The sequence below is a fragment of the Mixophyes fleayi genome, chromosome 7 (genome assembly GCF_038048845.1).
Source record: "Mixophyes fleayi isolate aMixFle1 chromosome 7, aMixFle1.hap1, whole genome shotgun sequence".
NCBI classification, from domain to species: domain Eukaryota; kingdom Metazoa; phylum Chordata; class Amphibia; order Anura; family Limnodynastidae; genus Mixophyes; species Mixophyes fleayi.
The window spans coordinates 88,454,427-88,479,979 of NC_134408.1; the positions used below are offsets into that span (position 1 = coordinate 88,454,427).

The 25,553-nt window shown below is 38.0% G+C and overlaps 1 protein-coding gene across 4 annotated transcripts in view; it reads left to right on the forward strand.

The window, feature by feature from the left end:
* Nucleotides 1–25,553, forward strand: part of SATB2 (SATB homeobox 2) — a 150,461-nt gene that overhangs the window by 19,596 nt on the left and 105,312 nt on the right. For all 4 annotated transcript variants that reach the window (XM_075180075.1, XM_075180078.1, XM_075180074.1 and 1 more), the window contains one exon: nt 17,876–18,034. In XM_075180075.1, coding sequence (XP_075036176.1) covers nt 17,876–18,034 — 159 coding nt within the window. The remainder of the gene's footprint in view (nt 1–17,875; nt 18,035–25,553) is intronic.

Sequence of the window (25,553 nt, forward strand, 5' to 3'; positions counted from 1 at the left end):
CGGACATGAGTGACATGTATAGATTAGGATATTTCACACAATTTTAAATATTTAATTTATAACGTATTTATTCTTGGTTATGTTCAGTGCAAATTTAAACTGGAATACAGGTAGACATTGCAGCGGTGGTCTTTATTGCCTCGCCAGGATCTTTATTGTGTATATAATGAACAAGTGGTACTGTACTATAGAAACAGTAAATAAAAAAATAAAATAGCCACAAAAGGGAATGAACTCAGTTAATGCCTGGGTGCAAAAAAAAGCAATTATATTTAAAGAAAGAGAACTTTCTCATGGAATTTACGATAAAGTGAAACAAAACTGTGTTTTTAATTCACAAGCAATCCAGGTTTAGGACCCGAGAAAATAGTTTAAGCCTGGTTCATAATATCATGGTGTTGTGTATGTGTACATCTTTGGTTAAAAAAAACCAAACACTTATTTAACCACAAATAATTTTAAGCTGTTGGTGTATATATGATACTATAGCTACCTTAAAAGTTTGCACTTGTAACTGACAACATTTCTGACTGAAGTTTATAAAAACTGTTACAAGACAGAACAACTCATTTACAAATATTGTACTCAACGCAATCAGGCCAATCAGACATCTGCTTTCATTGTCTATCTTGCACTGGACAGATGCAAGCTAATTACTGATTGGTTGCTCTGGTTCAATGCAAACATTGCAGTGTTATTAAATGAGCCCTAGAAAGTGTGAACAGTGGGTGAATGTTAATTTATAAAGCTTAAGACCTCTTTAAACGAGCTGGTATTTTATGCAGCGTTCACTTCATATGCCCAAGGTGTCATAAAGAAATGTATTTCAAATAAATAAAAGAAATAACAGCTACAGTAGCTTCCCTGTTTACAGCACATAGTCTCTGGCCATGTATTTTTATGGTGTATCACTACCCTAATGCCATGTGTGTTCTTATTTTGGAGCTGGGAGTGGCGACTATCTAGAACTGTTTATGATATGACAATATAATTACATTCCTACTTTGTTTATTGTGGCTTTTTTTATACCATTTCCCTCCACAAAGCTCTATATTGTGACCTATAAAGCATATATATATATATATATATATATATATATATATATGTCCCTCTATTTCCCTGTTAACAACGTAGGTGGGCTGAGTAGTTATTATCTGTCTACAAATCCTATACTTCAAATTCAGTTAAAAAGGTTGAAAATAGAACCCTTTAATGTTACCGAAAAAGTCCTTGTGTCTTATTCTGAGGTTTTTCATAGTCTAGCTTGTTATTAACAAAACAACATATTTAGTTACAAAAGAAATACATTTTGCTGAATATGATGTTTGCATTAAGTGAAATCAGTGGGCTACTCCCATGCAGTATACAGTTCAGAACTACATTCGCCTGAATTTTAACCCATGGATGACCAGCAGCATAATGCTAAGTGATGAATCGTATAAGTCATTAGGTTCTTATGTTTGTGTGTGTTAAATAAAACAGCTTCTGTTTTTATAGTGATGGCTCTTTTGGGATATCCTAGAACATACATAGTCAGAGATCAAGCTGTGTTTGACCTACAGGACAATAAGACTCTGTAGGGAATCTGTAATTTAGTGTAGTCAGCAAGTTAACAGCTCCGTCCTTCTCAACTGTGCAGTTTGTCTTAGAGTAATGTTGAAATCTACCAGAATTCAACACATTCTCTTCAGATTTTAACCCATTTTTTGTCTTCACATTTTTCTTTCTTCAAATTGTACTTGTTTTCATGTATTTTTCTGAAGCAATTGAAGTAACTCATTGAAATACTGAGATACTTTGAAAGTAATAGCTGTTTAAAATATAATAAAGTAGTAAAAGTAGACTGAACCGTCACTTTTATTTTTAGTACTGTTACACATGGAGAAGTTAAACCACCTTGGCCTAGATGTAACAAGGTTCTACCTTAAAGATACCTATAGATGGTAAGCTTGACGAGCAGAGTCCCCTTACCTATTTGTCTGTCTGTTAATACTCTGTCTTGTTTTATTACTGCTGGGAATATATATAAATACATTTCTACAAATACATTAAATAATAATAAATGTCTACAAATAATATAATTATTTACATAGAAGCAGGTGAACCATGTTTCAGTGGTACATAGACGTGGTAGGTAGAAGTCAGCTTTGTGCAGCATTCCTGTGTTTTACTGCCTCTCATCACAACTTTATTTATCCACGTCTAGGGTGTGATCGATGTACATAAAATAAAATATTACAGACAACAATTTCAGATGTTCAGTAGCGTGAAGGAGAAATATTCCTGCACTGTAACATTTTACAATTTTCAGAGTAAACTATGCAATTGTTTAGTGAGAATAAATTTCTAGGAAGGAAACTGTTCTTCCAAAACTACAAGCAAACACAGTCCATATGTGCTGCTGACGCAAGTAATGTAATTGCCGAGTGCAGGTACAGCTTCATGCTACTTAAGCTCTTCAGCACTAGTGAACAATTTGTGGGTTGAGCAACTATTTTCAATCTACAAATCATCAACTAAGGCAGGTATTATCCCACCACCATCATCATCATCATCATCATATATTTATATAGCGCCACTAATTCCACATCGCTGCACAGAGAACACACTCATATCAGTCCGTGCCCCATTGAAGCTCACAGTCTAAATTCTCTAACACACACACACACACACACACACACACACACATACACACACACACACACACACACACACACATACACACACACACATACACACACACACAGATCAGGGTAAATTTGATAGCAGCCAACTAACCTACAGTATGTTTTTGGTGTGTGGGAGGAAACCGTAACACCCGGAGGAAGCACACGCAAACACGGGGAGAACATACAAACTCCACATAGATAAGGTGATGGTCGGGAATTGAACTCATGACCCCAGTACTGTGAGGTAGAGTTGCTAACCACTAAGCCCCCATCAGCTGGGGGCATCTACAGTCCAACTAAAGTTGTAGTCCCAGAGTTCACTCTTGCTCGAGATGTTTTTTATGGTACAATAAGAAATATTAATTTACAAAACTGTCTGCATGTATGATACAGTATTCCATATGCCATGGTAACCAGTAACCCGTTGATATGGAAGTCATAGTCTTATAGGACCACTAAACATTAGATGGTTTATCTGAATGATTTACCAAAAACATTCGAACATATATATGTAAAGGTTCCCATCCCTTGATAGAACTTGAGAACTTGCCACATGTTATTTACATACATACTACACTATTTGTGTAGTTAAGTACACACTATTGATGTTTGTTGTCAGACATTTTCTACAAAAATGCATACAGTGACTGATTGTCTGTGTCCTTCAGTGGGATTGCTGTCAGGAAATGTAGGAAAATGTCTCCTCGCATGATCACTTTATCTCAAATTTCTCCCCTTCCGATAAGCTCCTGAAACCTCTACCATGAATATTTGTGAATGTTATAATTAGCCCTGTTTTATAAGCCAGCTTATATTTTAGGTTAAGTAGTCCTTTAAGTTTGAACAAACTACTGGGTTCTCTAACTAAAGGACTATATATAGTGAATCACCAATTTCCTATAAAAATCAATAACTTCTCTTACGGAACTGCAGCATTAGAGCAAATAAACTGAAATTGTGTTCTAAAATCTGGTATATATATAAAAATGCACCATTGCAGGGTTTCTTCCTTAGCAATGACGCAACCCGCTGAATGGTTTCCACTTAATGGTTTAGTAAACTACTCCTCGGATGAGTAGCAATCAACTGTGAAGTGTGATAGTGGTTCTATTGATCTTTACTAAGCAGAAATCTAAATCTGTAACTTTGTTACACTTACTAAGCCATGCTATTATATAACTACAGCACATTCTGCACTTGTACTTTTGTATCTTTAGGCTGATACACTGAGGCAGCTCAGTAGAGGTGGTAGACAGTAATTGTTAAATAGTAATAAATAATGGCCTTCTGTAAATGACAACAGATGATCATTAATGCCTGTATGTTTTGCAGTACGTAAGAATATTGCTTCCAGGGTGGTTCCCTTGCTTACTATTTGACGACACGTGTCAGAGGTTATCTGATAGATACTTATTATGGTCTATAGGCAGGGGCGGATTGGGAACTTAAAGTGGCCCTGGAAAAATTTCTTGAAGTGGCCTTATGTGGGCGGGACCATATCAACTGTAGGCAGGGCAAACACAAAAGGAGGCGGGATTAGTACAAAGTTGACTATGCCACTAGAGGCCTGTAAAGTGCTAGACTGCCCATTACATATCACCCTTCCCCCAACATTCCCACCCATGGGACAAACATGTCCCTGGGCGGGACAGAGCCCTAAATCAGGACTGAAATCGGGTGGTATGATTATTGGTTCACCCACATAATGGCTGCCTCCTCTGTGTACAAATGATGGGTACACTTTGACTATTACATAGTAAGTAGGACAATATGAGCAACTAAATTTAGCAACTAAACCTCCCTCCAAGAGCCCCAGCAATAAATTAATAGCATTTACATTTAATAAATATAACCATTTCCCACAACTATCCAGGCATTAAATAATTCATATTCACATTTAGTAAATAGCGCTACTTCCCAAACTCATCCTCACATTCAATTAATAGCCCCAAACCACCCCACCATTAAATTAAAGGCCCTATCACCTCAACTTTAATTAATAGGCCCCATTAATAAATTAAATAGCCCCATCATCACCCCACAAATAAATTAATAGCATCTACCATTAAATAATTAGTTCCAACCCGCAGTCCACCTTTAAATTAATAGACTACCTCCCACCCAAATTACAGTAGAGACCGCCCCCCCCCCCCCCGGCAATAAATTAATAGCATTTACGTGTAAAAATATACCTACTTCCCGCAACCATCACTGCCATTAAATAATTAATTTTCACATTTAATAAATAGACCTCATTCTCCCCCAAACTCATCCCAACATTCAATTAATAGCCCCCAAACCACCCCATCTTAAATTAATAGGCCCCACTATTAAATTAAATTACCCCACCATCACCCCACAAACAAAATAGCACCTATTATCCACCACCTACCTCACACCCACATTACATTGCCACAAACCCTCCTGCCCTCACAGACACATTACTACACGTCTCCTTGCCATCACACACACACATTACATTGCCACACGCCCCCTTGCCATCACACACACACACACACACACACACACACATTACACAGTGGCTTAGTGGTTAGCATTTCTGCCTCACAACACTGGGGTCATGAGTTCGATTTGCGACCACTACCTTATCAGTGTGGAGTTTGTATGTTCTCCCTGTGTTTGCGTGGGTTTCCTCCGGGTGCTCCGGTTTCCTCCCACACTCCAAAAAAACTTACTGGTAGGTTAATTGGCTGCTATCAAAATTGCCGTAGTCTCTCCCTCTGTGTGTGTGTGTGTGTGTGTGTGTGTGTTGGTGTATATGAGGGAATTTAGAGTGTATGCTCCAATGGGGCAGGGACTGATGTGAATGAGTTCTCCGTACAGAGCTGCGGAATTAGTGGCGCTATATAAATGATGATGATGATGACATTACATTGCCACATGCCCCCTTGTCATCACACACACACAGCACTGACATCAACCCCCCCCCCCCCCAGGTCACACACAGCACTGACATCAGTCCGCCCCCTCTTCACACACAGCACTGACATCAGCGCCCCACCTCCTCACACTCACCTGTCATCCGCTTCCAGCCACTCTTTCTGCTCTGCTCACATGGGACGGCACCTGTCATATAGTGCAGGTCCCATATGATATTTAGCTCTAACAGGATAGGCCACACAGAGAGGGGAGGGAGGGACAGATCCGCGGCCACTAGGAGGACGGTGGCTGGTCTTGGGGAAAGGGGCCAGCCATCTTCCTTGTTTTAAAAAAAAAGTATGGATTAAAAAAAAAAAAAAAGCTGTCAAGCGGCACACGGGCGGCCACATTCGGTCATCGGCCTACCTGGAAAATTCTCAGTAGGGCCTATGACCAATCCGCCCCTGTCCATAGTCTTTCTTGCCTCACCTTTATTTCATATAAATCAGCAACATTGAAATATTTTTAACACAGTTATTGCCACATGTTCTTCCAGTGCATTTCAGTCTATTTTCAGCCATTTTGAAACAGCATATTTGTTTGTCTTTTACAACATGTTTTTTATTTTTTTAGTTTGTTTTTAAAGTATATTTTTATTACAAAATTTACAATAATAAAGGTGGATAATATTAATTTGCACTTAACAGACTTGTGGCATTATTTCTTTGTGTTATTTGCTGCATTTAGTCCCTTTATTTAGAAACTACCGATTACACCTCTAGAGAATAAATAATAATTGTCTTATAAATAATAACTATCTTATAATGAAAAGGTTCTTTGTAGCTGATAGCACCAGGGCACAGGGGTGTGTTTATATGCAAGGTCTGGTTGTTATGTATTACATTAACTCTTTTGTAGTTGGATTGCTCTGTAGTTATATGGAAGCTCTGTCAGGACACAACACCAGCAAATAAACATAATCCAGACAACAGGGGCATTTGAGCTCCACACAACACAAAAATGTAAGTTTTTATTGACATTGAATCAGTTTATCTAAAAGACGAAATTGGATTTACGTTCCCTGGACCACTGAAGTTCTTATTGCTCAGCCAGGGTACTGACATGAAAACAGGCTCCTCCCCTCCCGATAATGGCGGAAATCTCAGAGCTACCAGAAAGTGTAAATAAAAAATGGTTATAGATAGGTTACATTAAGTGGAACTTTCCTTTAACTTTTAGTTTTGATGTGTATTCTATTATATTTGTAAATATCCATAGATCTTTTGATGCTTCATGCGTTTTTTCACAAGAATCACAACTAATAATTCACTTTTTATGGATGTCAACTGTTGTTGATTTTTTTAGTTTAAAACATGGTAATACTATTAATGGTTTGAATGGTTATAATGACACAATTGTCTATAGCAATTTGTAATACAAGAGTGAAATTAATGCATATATAAAACTTCTGTAAAATTATGTTTTCAGATATCATACTTTGTGATTTTATATTGTAAAATCCTGAGTATTATAAGTCACAGCACACCATTTACTGTAATTCTATGAATATAACTGAACGCAAATCCCTTGACTTGCAACTCCTTGTCTTCATATGATCATGGAGTTGCTTGCTGACTTCTAATAACCTTAATAAAAATTGGCAAATGGTATATTAACCTATATGTAATCTTCAGAATATGATAACTATTGGTGTGACAATGTCTGTCAGTGTAAGAGCAGCTGTTTATCACTAAATAATTTAGAGATAGCCTAAGGGTATTGCCTTAGCACATACTTGCCAATTTTGGAAATCACCCTTCTGGGAGATCTCCAAAGTTGGCTGTGTCTTGGGGACATGACCACATTAATTGTGTTATACAATACCAATTTTAGCCTATTATAGCAGGGTACGGGCCATGATGCACGATTAGTCCCACCCCCACCCTGCTTTCCTGGGAGTCTGGGAGAGCTTCCAAAAATTTGGGCGTTTCCTGGATGTTCCGGGAGAGTAGGCAACTATCATCATCATCATCATCATCACCATTTATTTATATAGCGCCACTGATTTCGCAGCACTGTACAGAGAACTCACTCACATCAGTCCCTGCCCCATTGGAGCTTACACTCTAAATTCCCTAACACACACACACACACACACAGGCAGAGAGAGACTAGTGTCAATTTTGAAAGCGGCCAATTAACCTACCTGTATGTTTTTGGAGTGTGGGAGGAAACCGGAGCACCTGGAGGAAACCCACACAAACATGGGGAGAACATACAAACTCCACACAGATAAGGCCATGGTTGGGAATTGAACTCAAGACCCCAGTGCTGTGAGGCAGAAGTGCTAACTACTTAGCCACCATGCTGTCCATATGCCTTAGCATACCTACCAACAGTCCCTCTTTTGGGTTCAAACCTCCCTATTCCTCTTTCCTTTCAAATTGTACCTATTTTTGATTCAGTTGTATAACATTATGCAGATAAAGACAGCAACAACATACTTCCCATTGGTGAATGATAAAGGGGCTCTAGAGGTTTTCCTGATATAGGATATTGGTCTTCTATTAGTTTGTCTGCACCATATAGTTTGATATGCCATTGTTTGTGTACTGAGAAAACCCTATAGAGGGACCAACACTAAGGACTAGATTTACTAAGCTGCGGGTTTGAAAAAGTGGGGATGTTGCCTATAGCAACCAATCAGATTCTAGCTATCATTTTGTAGAAGGTACTAAGTACATGAAAGCTAGAATCTGATTGGTTGCTATAGGCAACATCCCCACTTTTTCAAACCCGCAGCTTAGTAAATCTAGCCCTAAGTCTAAGCAAAGCAGAGAGGTACAAAACCTTGGTAAAGATAACTGTAAAGGTCCATTCGAAGATAGCTAATTCCTTCCCCATTAACAATGAGTAGCCTAAGTCATGGTAACTTCATTAATGGTTACTAGGTATGCCCATTACTTGCCTATGTGAGGGAATGTAGGCTGTGTGCAGAAATAAGCAACATTTTTAAAATTTAACATGTTTTACATTTTGCCGGCAGATTTTGGCTTTTGTTCCACACCAACCACAACACTGCAGAATTCATTTTACCAGATTTAGAAGCTTTGACTAAAATGCACCTTAGAGGAATACTTACCGTCCCAAGCAGAATTATAATGCTTTGTTGTAATATTAATAATTGTTTTTGACCTTACTTAGCCCAGTAACTTTGTAAATGAGATAAACTTAGTGTGTGTTAGAATACTTAGAAGCCTTTGTGAACAACGCATTGGTGAATGAACATTCTTATTTTCTGGTCTGTGCTTTATCCTGGTGAAGATACTGGGATATGATCAGTTTCATAATGAAACCAGGCCCTCCTACAATATGTCCAGTTGTTGTTTTGTCTCATAATGACAATCAATTAAACATGTACTCCTCTAATTGCTGCCAAATGAGTTAAAATTGACCTGATGCATCACATTCATTATGTAAAATGGACTTGAAAAGTACAGACCCTGCTCTGGTTTTTCAGGAGAAAGAAAGTGCTACACATGAATATATATATATATATATATATATATATATATATATATATATATATATATATACAGAGAGAGAGAGAGGAGAGATAGATAGATAGATAGATAGATAGATAGATAGATAGATAGATAGATAGATAGATAAAGTTGCATCTGTTAGCATTTTACAGAAGCCGTTCTCTAAGCTGATTGTATGATAAAATATAGTAGTATTTAATGCCCTTAGCTGGAATGATGTTTGGCATACAAAGTGCATTCAAGCAGGTCTTTGAAAACCAGCCTTTCATAATATGATCCATTAAAAAGCAGATCTATTATTGCAGAAGAGGCTGCTTTGCAGAACCATTGACACCTGTTGCGATCACTCAGGTACTTTGTACCCCAGTGATGTCACTAGTTACTTGTGAACTAGTTACTTGTGAATTAATGGGCTGTGTTCAAGGCAATAGCAGAAAACAATGCTATAAATATGTGCCTCGAAATTTCTCAGGCTTTGTAAAGAAGGGTAAATTCATTGTATTACCCAATCTTATTTTATTTAAAACCTATTTGTGTTTTTGAGATTTTTTACCCAACTTGCCGGAAATGTGTTTGCATACAGCAGTCAGTAAAATAATCTTATTGGCTGAACACAGACTTGCCAAAATGGATAAAATATTAGAACTTTAGTACATAACCTACATAGTGAGCTGTTCCTTCTCTTCTCCAAATGTTTACCACACAAATGAAACAATTGAACTAATCCACCTTAATGTTTGTAATGAATAAAGCAAGCAAACGAGGAACTTGTAGCATGAAGCAAATACATTTCTAAATATTTCATTGAACATCAGTAGTAATCTGGTAATATTTGATGTCTAACCAATATCCCTAAGGACCATTATCCTGCCATAGTTTCAATGCACATCTGTTTATTGTACTGTTATAGTTACAATTCGGTCAAAGGATTGTTTTCAAGAGTAATGTTGACTTTTCTAACTAAGAAATGTAGTAGTTTGCTTATCTATACTGTATGTCAATATATAAACTGTATATTGCACTATAATGGTATTAGAAGCACTCACAGCAAGCAACAAGTTGACAGTGTTTTTCCTTCAGCCATAACTCCTTACAATCTCACCAATAAATTGGGTGGTCTGTTTACAAATCACGCAACCACACGGTCATTTACGTGTAACCGTGTCCTAAGCTCTTGTAGGCACTTTATTTATCCCAGAGATAATCCTTTTTTTTATGACTTGCACAGTTATTTTGCGCCAGTAAAGGGATGTACCAATGTAGTTTCATTTGGGTATATGTTAATAGCAAACATCTGCAAATTGGGAGATGGGGACCACACACTGCAGAACAGAATAGGCATTGTTCAGGATCTCTTACTTGTTAATGTGCCCATGGAATGTGGCTGGCACATACCCAAACCGTTGTTCTTTCAAAGACCTGTTCTGGCGGCCATGTTTATCCCTTGTTATAGGATAATGTATTAGTGTTTGTATCTACTTTCAACAGACTTAGCTAAAAGATGCAATTTGAGATGTTGCTCACTTAAATACTTTATAAGTTATATTTTCACCTCCAAATAATATGTGTTTTTAAATGATAAAGTGTTTCCTCTTTTTTCAATTATAATGTAGGATAATCATAAGGATTATGCAATGTCTTCTGTTATTAATTTGGATAAACACAGTGTATAATTCAGTTGTCTGCTTATGAGTGATTACTAGTATCTATGTCGCCAGTGACGAAAAGAGCATAATACTGTATCCTTGTGTCAACTATATGTGTGCTGAAACATCACAATGATGCAGCATTTACATAACTCATTTCCAAGGTATGTAATATTACATTACAAATATAAACAATGATTTTAACAATTATGTCAATAAACTTAGGTAAAATAAACATATTTTGGGTTCATGTACAATAAAAAAAATGTGCAACGCAAATGCAAAAGATGTCTTTTTCGACAATGGGTTGCATGTGACTGCTTTTGTACTTGCATCTCTTTCTACACCACCAAATATGTATTTCTGCAGCACAATGGCTCTTTATGTGCTAAGGCAAAAATATAACAATGGATTTGATAGTGCAAACTACACAAGTTCTATTTGCAAACAACATCAGTCATTATAATAACAGAAGAGATCCGGATATCCGGATCTCTATATCCCAATAGGCAATGCATTGTCTGGACTGCCTTAACCTTGCAAACCTGGAGACAGAAGAGTCACAGACCACAAGACACAATGGGTGTTTAAAGCCATGTAACCGAAGAGAAGAGGTGCAATAGTGCAGAAGTTGGTGGAGAAGCACTGAATTTGCACAATGCTGTGCAGCCATAAATGACCATCCATTCTGGGAACATATACCCCCCCCATTGTAATGACGTATATAAAATATGCTGAACAAAACCTTAGGATTCAGTTGCTTAAATTCATTCGCTTGTGACAGTAGAACATTGTGACATAGACCTGTAAAGTCTACAGTTATTTTTATTCTGTCATCAGTTGCACAAATTCTTAAGAAACAAAACAGTAGTTGGGAAATGTTCTGGAAGTTTAAGTTTGAGAGGGAAAGACCAATGAAGTTTAGATTACCATTAAAAGGAACGTAGCTTCACATGACACTGAACTAGCAATATATTTACAGACAGAACTGTGCCCTTCCATTGTTACTTGGACATTTCTTTCAATCAGATTTTGCTTTGGTTCAGTATTCGTGTTGCACGTTGCTGGTGATAATATCTCACTTAAAGGGCTAGATTTACTAAGCTGCGGGTTTTAAAAAGTGGGGATGTTGCCTATAGCAACCAATCAGATTCTAGCTTTCATTTATTTAGTACTTTCTACAAAATGACAGCTAGAATCTGATTGGTTGCTATAGGCAACATCCCCACTTTTTCAAACCCGCAGCTTAGTAAATCTAGCCCTAAGTCTTATCTGCTGTCAAATTGGCAGTGGTTCTCAAACTCAGTCCTCAAGAGCTACCAACAGGTCATGTTTTCAGGATTTCTTTTTGTAGAAACCGGTGGGATAATTACTGAACCAGAAAAATAGATGAACTCACCTGTGCATGATTAAAGAAATCCTAAAAACATGAACTGTTTGTAGCTTTAAAGGATTGAGTTTGAGCACCTCTGGCCTAAGGTCAGATGGGGGTATTTTTTTATTTTAATGCATGACTGCCATTTAACTACTTTCCAACTGTCCTGAGTTTGTTGGGACAGACCAGATTTTTAGGCTCTGTCCAGCAAGGAGACATGTCTGTTCCATGTGTTGGACTTTTGGGAGAAGAGACATATGCAATGGGCATCCTAGTGCTTTAAATCGTAAGCAACGTGCTGGGGCGTGGCAATACCCCATCATGCCATGGCCACACACCCTTTTCGATGTGACCACGCCCGCTTTCCCACTGTCGGGATAGACATGTTGAGAGGTATGCATTTACAAAGTGACAAGGATAGTGCTGATTTATTCACATTGGGTTCTGCAAAATATCATTTAGATAGCAGGTCAAATTAGTTAATTAGACTGGAACATAAACATATGGCTGAGAGTGTTGCATGTTCCAGTCTATAAGTTTACAACCAAAATATGAACCTTACATACAACATAGGAAGTGTATCTAGCTATGCTAATGTATAGGCCTGTGCTATCCACATTTATTGTTGTTCAACACTATCACTGATCTATTAATTCTGGGTATAACTTGGTCACACCTGATCAGGGCAGAATTGCCCATATTTAGGTGCTGGACTTAACGTCCTTATACTATAGAGAAACTATACTTCCCTGTACTTCCAGGATGGGGATGGTTTGTATGCTGCAATGGCTTTTATAGCTGGTTAGAGGGCCCGTGCCCTGGATGTCCTTCAGGATTGGGTGAGATTCTATTTCTGTCACTTAGGTAGATTTTCCTATGAGTTTCCACAGGTTAACACCTGGTCTGACTTCATACCTTTTTTTTAACTCTGCTTTGATCTGCTCCTATTTCCATGTGGAACCAAGCTGGCAACCATATAATTTTTTGAGATTTACAGCTGCAGTGGAGGATTCATTATAAACATTACTCCAGGTGAGAAAGGGATTGTAGTACATAGATATCCAGTTTAACAAGAGCAGTGGAAACATTCCCTGAGGGGTTAAGCAAGGTGAGAATGAATGATCATGTAACATAAGCGTGCTGTAAATTGTGGATGTTATAGGAACATCAGAATATGTCATTAGTAGAGGCAAATAATATGTGCAAGTTTGTAATACGAGTCACATCTCCATCTAATGTGATGATTGAGTGTTTTACACTGGACAAGGAGAAGTTGACTTTCTCTAGTTCTATAGCATGTTTTTCTTCCATTACATTACTTGTTAGCTCATGCCATTCATCAGCTACCTCTTCCCAATATTAGTACCACTAATTCATCCAGAAGCTGATGTTTTAGGGTTTGAATGCAGCAGTCTTGCTTTCTAGTTTAAGTCATTAACCACTTCTGCAACTGTAAATTAACCCCCCCTATTGTGTTCTATGTTAGCTCTTTACAGGCACTATAGTGTTCAATAAAGCCGATCTGGAATAGAGAGGTAATAGTTGTCATTATCTTTTTTCATTCTGATGGTACAAAGTTAGAGCGGCAATCCCATGAAAATATTTTTAACAGAAATCAATGTAGCAGGCTATAAATAAAAAGCTAAAAAGCTTGGTAAATACCTTTTTCCACTGGTTTGTGTCTTTAGAGTTCTGCTTATTGATTGATAATTGTTCAGATTTTGTGCAGTAACATGGATTGCCATGGCACCAACAGTCACATGGCACCTGCTGTAAAGAGCAGAGAAGCATTTGCACTCCCATCTCAGCTCTGTTTTCACTGTGACATCATCCTCCTCCTTCTCCCACTCTGCTGAGAGCTGTGACCCTTTGGTACCTAAATTGTTTGCAACCAGAGAGCTTTTGAAAAGGAGGTAAAAATTTGTAGAAGGATAGCTAATAACAGTGACTCAGATGCAAGCTTAAAACGTACTGAACTTGCCATTTTAAGTAGAAAAAAACCCTTCTATGTGAGTTTGCAGCTTTAAAATTCACCCATGGGTAGTGCACGTGATAGTCTCTAGCTCTAGGAGTATTGTCTCAGATAACATTGTCAAAGTCTGTGAAGCAAAGTTTACATGACCCTAGGCCTATTAGTGCCAGGGGCGGATCTAGAAAAATGCTGTACCCGGGGCGAGATGGGGGGGGGGGGATTTAGGCCCCGCCCCTTTCTAACATCTTAGGTTGCTGACAGCTGCATACTATGTGCAGGTCCGTCCAGCCGTGACAGGCAGGGACAGTGTGCTGCCCGGCTGCTCTGATTGTGTTTTAAACACAATCAGAGCAGCCGGGCAGCACACTGTCCCTGCCTGTCACGGCTGGACGGACCTGCACATACTGTGCAGTCGTCGGCAGCAAGTGTCTGCTAGGGGGGGCGATTGCCCCGATCGCCCCCCACCCCCCCTGGATCCGCCACTGATCAGTGCTACATTTTATCTATGTCTACCTGTATCCATCTATTTACTAACATCTATACACAGAAGGTGTATCTGTCTATGCAGTTATATACTTCTTTTGTCATTTTTCAGAAGTAAATGTCCGTAAATTTACAACTAGTTTCATATAATTTCAGGTAAAATAAAAAAAAGTTGTAGCATATGCGATAAATACAGATTTGTGACACATGTGTCTCCTTTGAGAAGAAAGTAGATTCAAAAGACCACCTGTTCCGTACTTACACGCAGGAGGGTGTTATTTTGACAATTCACTAGGAACTGGTGGCAACATCGAAGACCTTCATGAAGCATTACCAATACACATGAGGCACTAAATTCTAGTATAGTTGCCTACACACCCGGAATGTCTGGGAGACTCCTGTTCTCCCGGAGGAATAGGCAATTGTCTCTGAATGCCACTCACTGACCTCTGAAATGAGCTGGGATGTTTCATAATGATGCACATTGTGCTATTACAGCCCATCCACCTAATAATGAGAGGTGTGATGATGTAATTTGTGTCATCATACACATTGTCCCGCCCACTTGGTGCAATTTGCATAATCCAGGCTCGCACACAGCCACTTTATATACCTTCTCCTGGAAGGTAGGTATGAAACTTAGGTAAGTATGATTTCTAATGAATTGATAGGCTGAGTTCTCATGAATATTGATTCAACCCAGAAAATGGTTCCCTCCATTGTATGTAGGTAATCATCTAAAGTTTCCTACAGGCCATATGCCCACTAGATGGGTCAGATGCCTACACATTATGGTTTATTTAGTATATATTCAGCTTACTATGCAATTTGGCACCAAACCACTTTGGACCAAGACTGTTTCTACATGATTTTAATGCTGAACCTCAGGTATCAATGCTGTGGATCTTTGCAAACAAGTAACCATTATATAAAATGCAAACGCTTATTTTTCTAAAGTTGCCCAATTTATTTAAATAGTCGGCATAATGGGTAAAATGTTAAAAGAAGTTCCCATATGTGTTTTTGGCTAGTAAATATGGCCACCATGAAACAACACTAAAATGAAATAAAAACAAGTAACAATGATGCTTTCATTCTTAGGGACAAGGCATCAATTTAAGACTAAATCAGCTCTAATTCCATATTAAAGATGATAGGTTTCTTAACTCCTTTGCTGCCAAAGGGGTCGGCGGCACATTGGAAGTCTTGCTGGCAGCCAAGTGGTTGTAACATCTATTTTTCAGCTAATGACTTTCCTGCAGATGAAAATAAAATGTCCATATAAAAAGATGATTTATTAGCAAAAGGCTGAGACATGGAGGAGACGCATTAATAAGATCCAGACATCGCCATGCAGAATCTTCCTATTCTTTCCTATGTTATGTAGGAGAAATAAAATGGGCATAGCTTGCATATAAAAAAATAAACAGCCATGACACGCATAGTCTGTGAGAACCAGGCTGATGAGAAGAAGGACAAGGAGATGTTATAGTGGCTTTTAAACGCTGGAAAGTTTTATTCACTTTGTATAAAGTCTCATCTAAACTATAAAGTCTCTACCTCTCTTCAGTTACCTATATGAAGAGAGAATCAACTTATATAGGGCTCTCATTTGTCCCAATTTTCCCTTGACACTCAGGGCTAGATTTTCTAAGCTGCGGGTTTGAAAAAGTGGGGATGTTGCCTATAGCAACCAATCAGATTCTAGCTGTCATTTTGTAGAAAGTACTAAATAAATGAAAGCTAGAATCTGATTGGTTGCTATAGGCAACATCCCCACTTTTTCAAACCCGCAGCTTAGTAAATCTAGCTTCAATGTGTTTCCATCCAGAAATAATTATTTTTACCTAATTTAAAATAATGGTAATCCCAAATTAACGGGACAAAGGAATTAGACTCTTATAACTTCTTTTACCTTATTTGCGATGCAAAGGGAAGTGTGGGGTGGATTTAATGTCTTTAACAACAGATCATATGGGTGTCCCAATTTAGGCAGGACAGTCCCGATTTTAGAGGTCTGTCTGTCCATCCCGACAGTCTGCACCTTTGCTCTGAATAATGGGAGGTATGACCCTGCCAGTGGTGCGTGCAGCAATGCATGCAACTTTTTAGGATTAAGAAGTGCTAGGCATGCTTCAGGGAGTTGGGTCGTGCCCCGATTGAGACATAGCCACACACACCCTTTTGTGCACTGTATTGGTTTGACTTCAAAGTTGGTAGGTATGCATGGGTTTTCCATTTCAACATTACAGGAGCCCTGACCTTATTACAATATAGACAATGACAGTGCATGTGTGTTAAATTCTATGATAATCCGAAATCTGTCACATATTGGTATTGATTGAGGAAGGGAAAAAAGTATGAGACTAAGTGTATAATGTCATTAAGCTAATACATTAGCATAACAAACAATCCCAGATATATTTTTTTTGTGCTGCCTTTTAAAACTGCCAGCATTCCCTCCATGTTTCTAACCCCCACTCTCATCTGTATACAATATATAAATGGAAATAGTTTGCACCTAATTGAATGCATGGTTATAAGTTTAAAATAAGAAATTATTCCTATACTAAACGAAAAGAGTGATTTTAATGAAGTAAGTAGAGTGCAGCATTACTGCTATCCTGGCCCTTCATGATGCAATTGTCCCCTCTTGCCTTGCAGCAGGTAAGAGCTCTCTGGGAGGATTGCCTGGTCTCTCTAGGGACCAGGAAGTCTTACACAATTCACGAGTCTCCCGGACATTTTGGGAGATTAAGCAACTATGATTCCTACTCACAGCTTACATTTCCTATATGATATCTACTGTGACTGTTTCTTATGAACTTTCTCATAGCTATCACTGTAACTAGACATACCAGAAATAGATAGTGTATTTCTCTTGGTTCTTGTAAGATGCTGTTACTAGATGTAAGATGTAGTACTATTCAGAAAGGGCACCAATCACATTGTAGTTGTTACTTTTCCAGTACACTTCATAAAATGAGAACAAACATCTGATTGCATGCTATAGCTTATGGCATTTTTTACCTTGTTAAATAAGCCTGAAATAGTATGGCGGAGAGGAAGTGTTGTATCTTTATAAGGAAGGTCTAGTATCAAAAGTATATGTTGTTTGAAAAAAATAAATGCAAATTTAAGGGCTCTCAAAGAAATACAAATTTCCCAAAGGGTAAAACCTTTTATTTTCTTCTGTTTCCTGCTAGGTATAGTAATATGCAAAAGCAGTGAACCTGTAAATGTTTATGTAAGGGTATAGCATTCTAAGCAACACTCTTTATGCATTTCTCCACTTTTCTTCTCAGGTCTCATGCTTCCTGTTTTCTGTGTGGTGGAACAGATGGACAACCGGGAAGAGCATGCTGAGTTTGTGCTGGTGCGGAGAGATGTGCTTTTCAATCAGTTAGTAGAGACGGCTCTTCTGGCCCTGGGTTATTCTCACTCATCTGCGGCTCAAGCACACGGTAAGGCAGCTCATAATCTACATAAACGACTCTTAATCTTTAGACTCCTGAAAGAGACCTGGAGGATTTCTTTCTTTGCAAAGATCATGTGACCATCATTGGTGTTTACTACTTAATATAGAGAAAATGGACTTGTAGATTTACAGCACCAGTAATTTGGTAGAAGTTTTCATATGTTAGCAAAAACAGCAAAGGGTTATAGGAGTTGAAGGCTAACTCAACAAAAAAAAGAGAAATCAATTTTTTTAACTAAAATCTCAAGGGGCCTCCAAAGTAAGGAAGAAATCAACCATGTGAGAGATGTAACGGCTTCTTGTCCACTGTTGTAGAAGGGACAGTGCAAACAGAACAGTGTTAGTTTGTACACATACGCAGATTGCTCAGAGACACAGTTCCATCCAGTTACAAACTAGTCACAAATATGGGAAAGAGGAGCGCAATATAGCAATGCAATAACTACTGGGTTACCGTTGTAACATCCCTACTGAGAGAAGCCACGAACTCGCAGTGTAGAGCCCGAATACCAGCGGCTATAGGAAAATAGGGTAAGATTAGATAGTTAGGTTTGAGGGTGAGACTGTACCTGGACTGTGGCTTCCGTGAGCTTTGGTAAGTTACTCTGCAAAAGGCTATAAACATATTGTTCATGCCATCCATGTTATATACTACAACGGTAACCCAGTAGTTATTGCATTGCTATATAGCACTTCTCTTTCCCATATTTGCATTCTATCAATATAGGAGCAGCATTTAGGTCATTTAGAGAGCATTCACCTTATATTATATTATATCTGTGTTACAAACTAGTCACAGCTCTTCTGTTACAAACTCCCACAGCACTGATTTGGTCATAAACTGTTGGGGCTGAGAAATTGGACACCTTCGGTTAGTTGTGGTTGAAAATACATTAAAACATTTTTTTGTGGAGTTAGCATACAATGATCATCACTTTTGTTGATGCTTTTGAAAGTACTAAACTATTATTGGTCACTCAAAAACAGTCTCAGCATTTGCTAGGTGGGAGCTACAATGATAATCTCTGTTAAGTACTGTTCAGAGTATTCTGTAAGTAGACACAAGAAACATATTGGTTATCTATAATTGCGATAGTACCTATAGTAAGCCTGCTAACACTGTGATTTGTATATTTAGCCCAATTGAGTGGGGGTCATTTATGAAGTGTACAAGTGCAATTGCAATTTTTTAGTCTGGATGATTTGTTAATTCTGCAGCTATTGGTATGCCATGTCATGTGCAAAAATGAGATTTTGTTTTGTAAGTGGAATAAAACACATTGCAAACTGGAAGGCATTACTGAATTTGCATCCTAGAGCTTTTCTTCTATGCAAAAGGCCCACACTTCACCTTGGTTATGACAATTATTAATTGCTTATCTAATCTGTTCAGGGGATCATATTGAGTTAAAAGCAATTTGCGATTTTGGTGTACAATATGCTTTTTACTTCTGCGCAAACGCACAAAGCTCAAGTTCCGAAAAATAGTGGTTTGTGCACATGCTCAGATGTAAAAAAAAGTGGATTAAATGAAAGCCCGATTTGCGTTCAACGTGTCATAACTCCCTCAGTTGGGTTCTACTTTATCAAGGTGCATAATATAAAGCAAGCAAACAGTTATGCACACAGAATAACACTTTGAAATCTAAACAATCATACATATAATATTTTAAATAACAGAGGCTCTAATGTCCCAATGCTGTTATTAACTATGTAATAGCCAAATGTGTGTCTAATGAGCAGGACTTTGGGAGAAATCATAAAACGTCACTCAGGTAGGTCACATGGATTGGTAGACAATGCATTCACCTGACTTTTTTTACTTCTTAAATTGCTCTTTGAGATATAAATGCACAGTTCCCTAAAGTAGACACAATACCAAAAAAAGCACCTGAACTTGCAATCTTTTTGTTTCATAATTGACTGCCAAACTTTTAACCATATGTGTACCTTCCAGTGGCGGATCCGGGTGGGGAAGGAGGGCAGGGGGAAGGGTGATCAAGGCAATTGACCCCCCCTAGCAGCACAAGCATAACTTTTAAATTGCCAAGACGCTGATCAAAGGGGGTGGGGCCAACTGGAACGAGGGGCTGTGCCAACCTGGACCAGTCAATCAGAATGAAGGGGGAAGGGGAGTGCAGGGGCGTGACTATGCTAAATTGCCCCTGCCCCTAAAATAAAGATTAGGTCCGCCCCTGGTACCTTCTCAGTGATCAAGAGAAAATAAATAAAAAAGTCTGAGTAAGCTGAACTTCTCTGAAAACCAAAGAAAATTCAGACTTTCAACCTGTACTATACGTATCAAATCAATATTTTTGTGCTTATTTTAATTCTACAACGTTTTTTTATTTTGCATCTTTTAATGACTTCTGACCTTAGTGAGTCACCCTTAGTTTAAGCTGTTTTACACATGGCCATATCCCTAATTGTTTTTTGAAGCAGCTTCTTTACTGTGTGGGAAATTCTCTTTTTTTTTGTTCGAGATCATTTCCATGCCGAGAATAAACAAAATGTGCAGCTTATGTCAAATAATAGTTTTGTAGATGTTGCACTAGCTCAACTCTCAATTCTTGCAGTGACCTGACTAAGAGTCTCTGGCCTGCAGGCCATAAGCAAGCGCGCATTTGAGATGGCAGAGCCCATGTAGCTGGGCAATGCTGTTCTATAAAGCAGAGTATTATTGTGCAAGGTAATATTTTCCTTTGGATTGTGTCATATGAACATGGTTAGCAGCTCAAAATACGAGTGAGTCACACACCACACTTCCAATGGGGCCTTTGTCCTCTTCAATTACGCATGAATGTAAATCTAATTGTATTTATGGTTGGTCTTCTCATTGCTTTGCTGTTTAATCTAATATTGGAATAACATCTTTATGTTGCAGCCCTCGGAGGAAGAGTTTTATGGTTGGTCTTTGGTATTCAGCAAGAGAAAATATACAGGGAAAAACAATGTATCTAAGTATAATTAAGTCTTTATAAGAAAAGCCATCAGTGTAACTAGCAGATAATTAAGTGAGGGGAAACAAGTACAGTTGTGTACACTCACAGCAGTTATTGATTCCCTAAATTAAGATATAAATTCCAACCAAACCAAGCTAACCACCTGCCATAGATAGGTGGATGGCTAAAATACAGGGCTTGGCTGCTTTTTTTACTGATTTTTTTTCTGGTATTATTTATTTATTATTTGATGTCCCTCTTGTCAAGTAACATAGAACTTAGTCTCACAATAATAGAGCCTCCAATTGTGTTGTATCTGTTTTGCTAGACAAATTGACCTGATTAGGCATGTGACATTATTTGCAACCTGCTTGGAGTCACATAAATCTGATGTTTCAGAGGACAGTGAGGATAACAGGGTTCAAATTCCTACTGTCTGCTAATCTTTCGCTTTTCAGTTGTGGGTTTTTAGTGGCAAATTCATAACAGATCGAAATGATTGCAGAATCACATATCATGTTCTGAAGCTGATAGAAGCCAAACTCACACAGTGCATGACACATAGGCTTCTCTGAATATCCTTCCAGCATAAGTTCAACATTCTAGAATCAAAAGAAAAATGATTTGACAAAGACAGAAAGAAGGTTTACTTATGTCAGTGATATATAGCTAATATACTGCATAAGATGCTTCTATGATAAAGGGCACATTATAACACTCTAAAATATTTATGCCAATGTTTCCAGATTTTAATAGATAATAAGTTAACTGTAATAAAATTGATTTAAACCAGACTAGTCCAGTCCTTATCCCCTACGGCCGGAAACAAGACAGAATTTCAGGGCACAAACAAGCTCTTTGTGTAGTGATTCTTTAGCAGATAATTAATCAATTGCCTCTTAATTATTGTAATCCTAAATCTTTGAATGAAGCCTGGCCTCTTAAAAACTGCGTAGTACAACCTCGATTTAAACTTATATCTTTGAAAGTTAACTGACACTGAAAACTTTTTAAGCTTTGAGAACACCACGGTCCCTTCTGGCAGATGACTAGCAGTATATCAGCGATGGCATCATGCACAAGAGCCGATAAGTCTCTGTGTTATTTCAGTTTGATATGCTTGCCTTAATCAGTAAACGCCAATTAGTGTTTCCATACATGTAATTCTCGCACTCTGAGGGCTGTAGCCTGCAGCAAGTTGAAGAAACTGTATATTACCTTGTAAATACTGTGTGGTGTTACAAGTGGGGCAGGTAATTGTGCAGTGAAGCAATATTGAGGTGTCGAGTTTGGGCAGTTACAAAAATAAATCTGACAGTTGGTTTTCCAGACACGGACTTCAGGAATGGCATTTTCTTATTTACCTAATATGGTAAATGTGTGATATAGGCTAAGTAATAAGAAGTAAGGCATGATGCCCAGGGCCATCTTTTCCATTGGACACGATGGGCAGGTGCCCGGGGGCCCCACGGGCAAGGGGGCCCCATACGCAGGGCTCTTAATTAGAATAAATAATCCTGCAAAATAAAAAACCTGCAAAAAAAACCTTCAAGGGTCACTGAGCAAGTACATCTATCTCTATCTCTATATCTATATCTGTATCTCTATACATCTATATCTATATATATATATATAGATATAATGTAGGGGCCCCCGGGGCACTGCTTTGCCCGGGGGCCCATAATGTTGTTAAGATGGCCCTGATGATGACAGAGGCCCCATTATCTCCATGGGCCCCAGTGCATAGCACTTGCCGCACCAATGGTAGTTTTGCCACTGCATCATGCTATTTACATACCTTCCAACAGTCCCAATTTAGGAGGGACAGTCCCGAATTGGCGGCTCCTTTCTGCCTTCTTGTTCTCGGCTTTGCAGAAATTTAGAGGTATTTCTTGCTCACCTCTGCTATGTTATGCTATGTGTGGCAATCAATGAGGGATTTGAGCAGTGTTTTATTTTCTGGGTTTCCTGTTTCAAACTCAAAATTTGAAGTTCCTGGTAAAATTACATATCTAAATATGTAGTTAAAATGCTGGGTTGCATGCATAAAATTATACATTTAAATTTACAATTAATTAAGAGTCTGCTCAGCATATTACACAAAGCCATCTTCGCTGCACGAGATACCATCATAGTAAGACAAGAAGAATAAGATTCATATATTGTTTGTATGTACAATGATGTTGCAAGAGCAAAAGCTAAAGGCACAGCAACATTTCACAGGAAAAATCATAGAGGCAACAAGATGCTCATCCATGATGTGTTGGGCATTTCTAGAAACTGTTGAGAGTTTTCATTATTATTTCACTTAATGAATCATTATTTTGATAAACTCTGAAGATGTGTTTACCTCACGTAGAAATCAGCTCATGGCAATATATGTGAGTGTTAGGGCAGCACGGTGGCTCAGTGGTTAGCACTTCTGCCTAACAGCACTGGGGTTATGAGTTCAATTCCCAACCATGGCCTGATCTGTGTGAAAATTGTATGTTATTCCCGTGTTTTTGTGTCAGTTTCCTCTGGGTGCTCTGGTTTCCTCCCACACTTCAAAAACTTTATGATTGGTTAATTGGCTGCTATCAAATTGACCCTAGTCTCTGTGTGTGTGTGTATATGTTAGGGAATTTAGACTGTAAGCTCCTATGCAGCAGGGACTGATGTGAGTGAGTTCTCTGTACAGTGCTGTGGCGCTATATAAATAGCAGATGATGAGTTTTATTATACCTACTTCTCATCAAGAATAGATGTCACATTTTTGTCATGCATTCATTTATGGATAGAAAAAGTGTATTTTTCCTTTTCATGTTTACTTTGTGCAAGGTGTATATTACATGTATTAAATGCAATATGGGGTAAAGTGGTTTACAGGACACAAACAGCTCAGATGTGAATACAATTCTTTCTTTTCGTACTGTGTGTCAGTGTAAGTATTGATAGAGTACCAAACTTTGAAGAAGACTTGTGTAGATCCAGAACTAGATTTGACTGGACAGTTTTCTTATCGTATGGGAATCTTAGTACAGTTTCTTGTGTATGTGTGTGAAATTTTACATGTTACCGCAAAGAAGAAAGTAAAAGCTCTTTGTGCAGAATATAAGCCTATGAAGAAAATGTATTTTTTTGTTGTTGTTTTAGGGTTAAATTCCACCTACAGAAGTTATCCTCTCTGTACTATATCCATAACTAGGCTTCAGTGGTTTATGTATAATTAAAAACTATAATCCTATGACTACTAAGGAAGAATTAAACATGTTATACACTGGGATCCTATCCAGTTTTTCCCTTATATATTTATCTTTTATAGCTTATTAAAGTTCGTCTATCAGCGTGAATTTTCTGATTGAGTAGTTTATAAAACCTAGCTATATGCCATGCTTGCTATTTGTTCAAGAAGTGTTTCCTTGTTTGTTGTTACTTTTTTTTTAATCTGTCTCCTTCCTTACCTACTGACATTTCCTGCATAATTTCAGTGGGATGCGTATTTAAATCAGAGGGAGGAGACAGATTCAGCAGTATTCTTGTAGAGTGCAAAGAAAGATGGCAACTTTCACAGTGCTTTGGAGAGAGGATAGAAAAGGTAATTACAACCATTTATTACTTTTTTTAAAAAAACAAACCAACAACCACAAATTCAGCTAGAAAAATCCATATTCGATGTTTAAACACAGCCAAGGAGCTTTATAGGGATGAAAAGGTTGTATTAACCTTATTGGCAAGCTAGGTCCATTCATAGGGTAGTGTTTTGGTGATTTTATTTACACTTTCTTTTGTTTAATAAAATGTTGTTTTTGCTACTTGTCTTCAAAAATCACATAGTTTCCCCTGTACAACAGCAGAAGATGGAGTGTATGCTAGAGGGGATTTGAACATGTGGGTACACAATCATTGCATGATGTAAGACACACCAGACAGTGTGTCAGCTCTTAGGCTGGATGCATGTTCTATAGTTGTCATGGAGTTTTTAAAAATCTACTGTTAAAAGTACAGCATTAGTAAACCCTAATTGCAGTTCTGCACATAAAATTCTTGAGAAAATCACTTATAATACCATGTCTCTCCTTCTCATTCTTGTATTTTCTACTATAATGCCCTAGGGGTTGGTGTGGGCTGTCCTATGGGCAGAACACATTGAGGCACCAATTCCATGTGAGAGCCAATGGGTAGACTGGCATAATTTCTATAGTTTTGTTGATGTCATAGAAAGGTTCTAAATATCATTCTTGTGCAAGTCAATGGTCTGTAAACATAACTACAGTTTAAACATCACTACAGATAATATATATAAATAAACATGTTAGTGTATATATCGTCTGTACAGATATGTGTTTAATGTGTAGTTGTGAGTAGTTGTGAACCACAATAATTTTTTACATAGGATACTGTTAGTGACCTAGAGGTATATTTACTAAACTGCAGGTTTGAAAAAGTGGAGATGTTGCCTATCACAGCCAATCAGATTCTAGCTGTTATTTTGTGAAATGCACTAAGTAAACGAAAGCTAGAATCTGATTGGTTGCTATAGGTAACATCTCCACATTTTCAAACCCCCAGTTTAGTAAATAT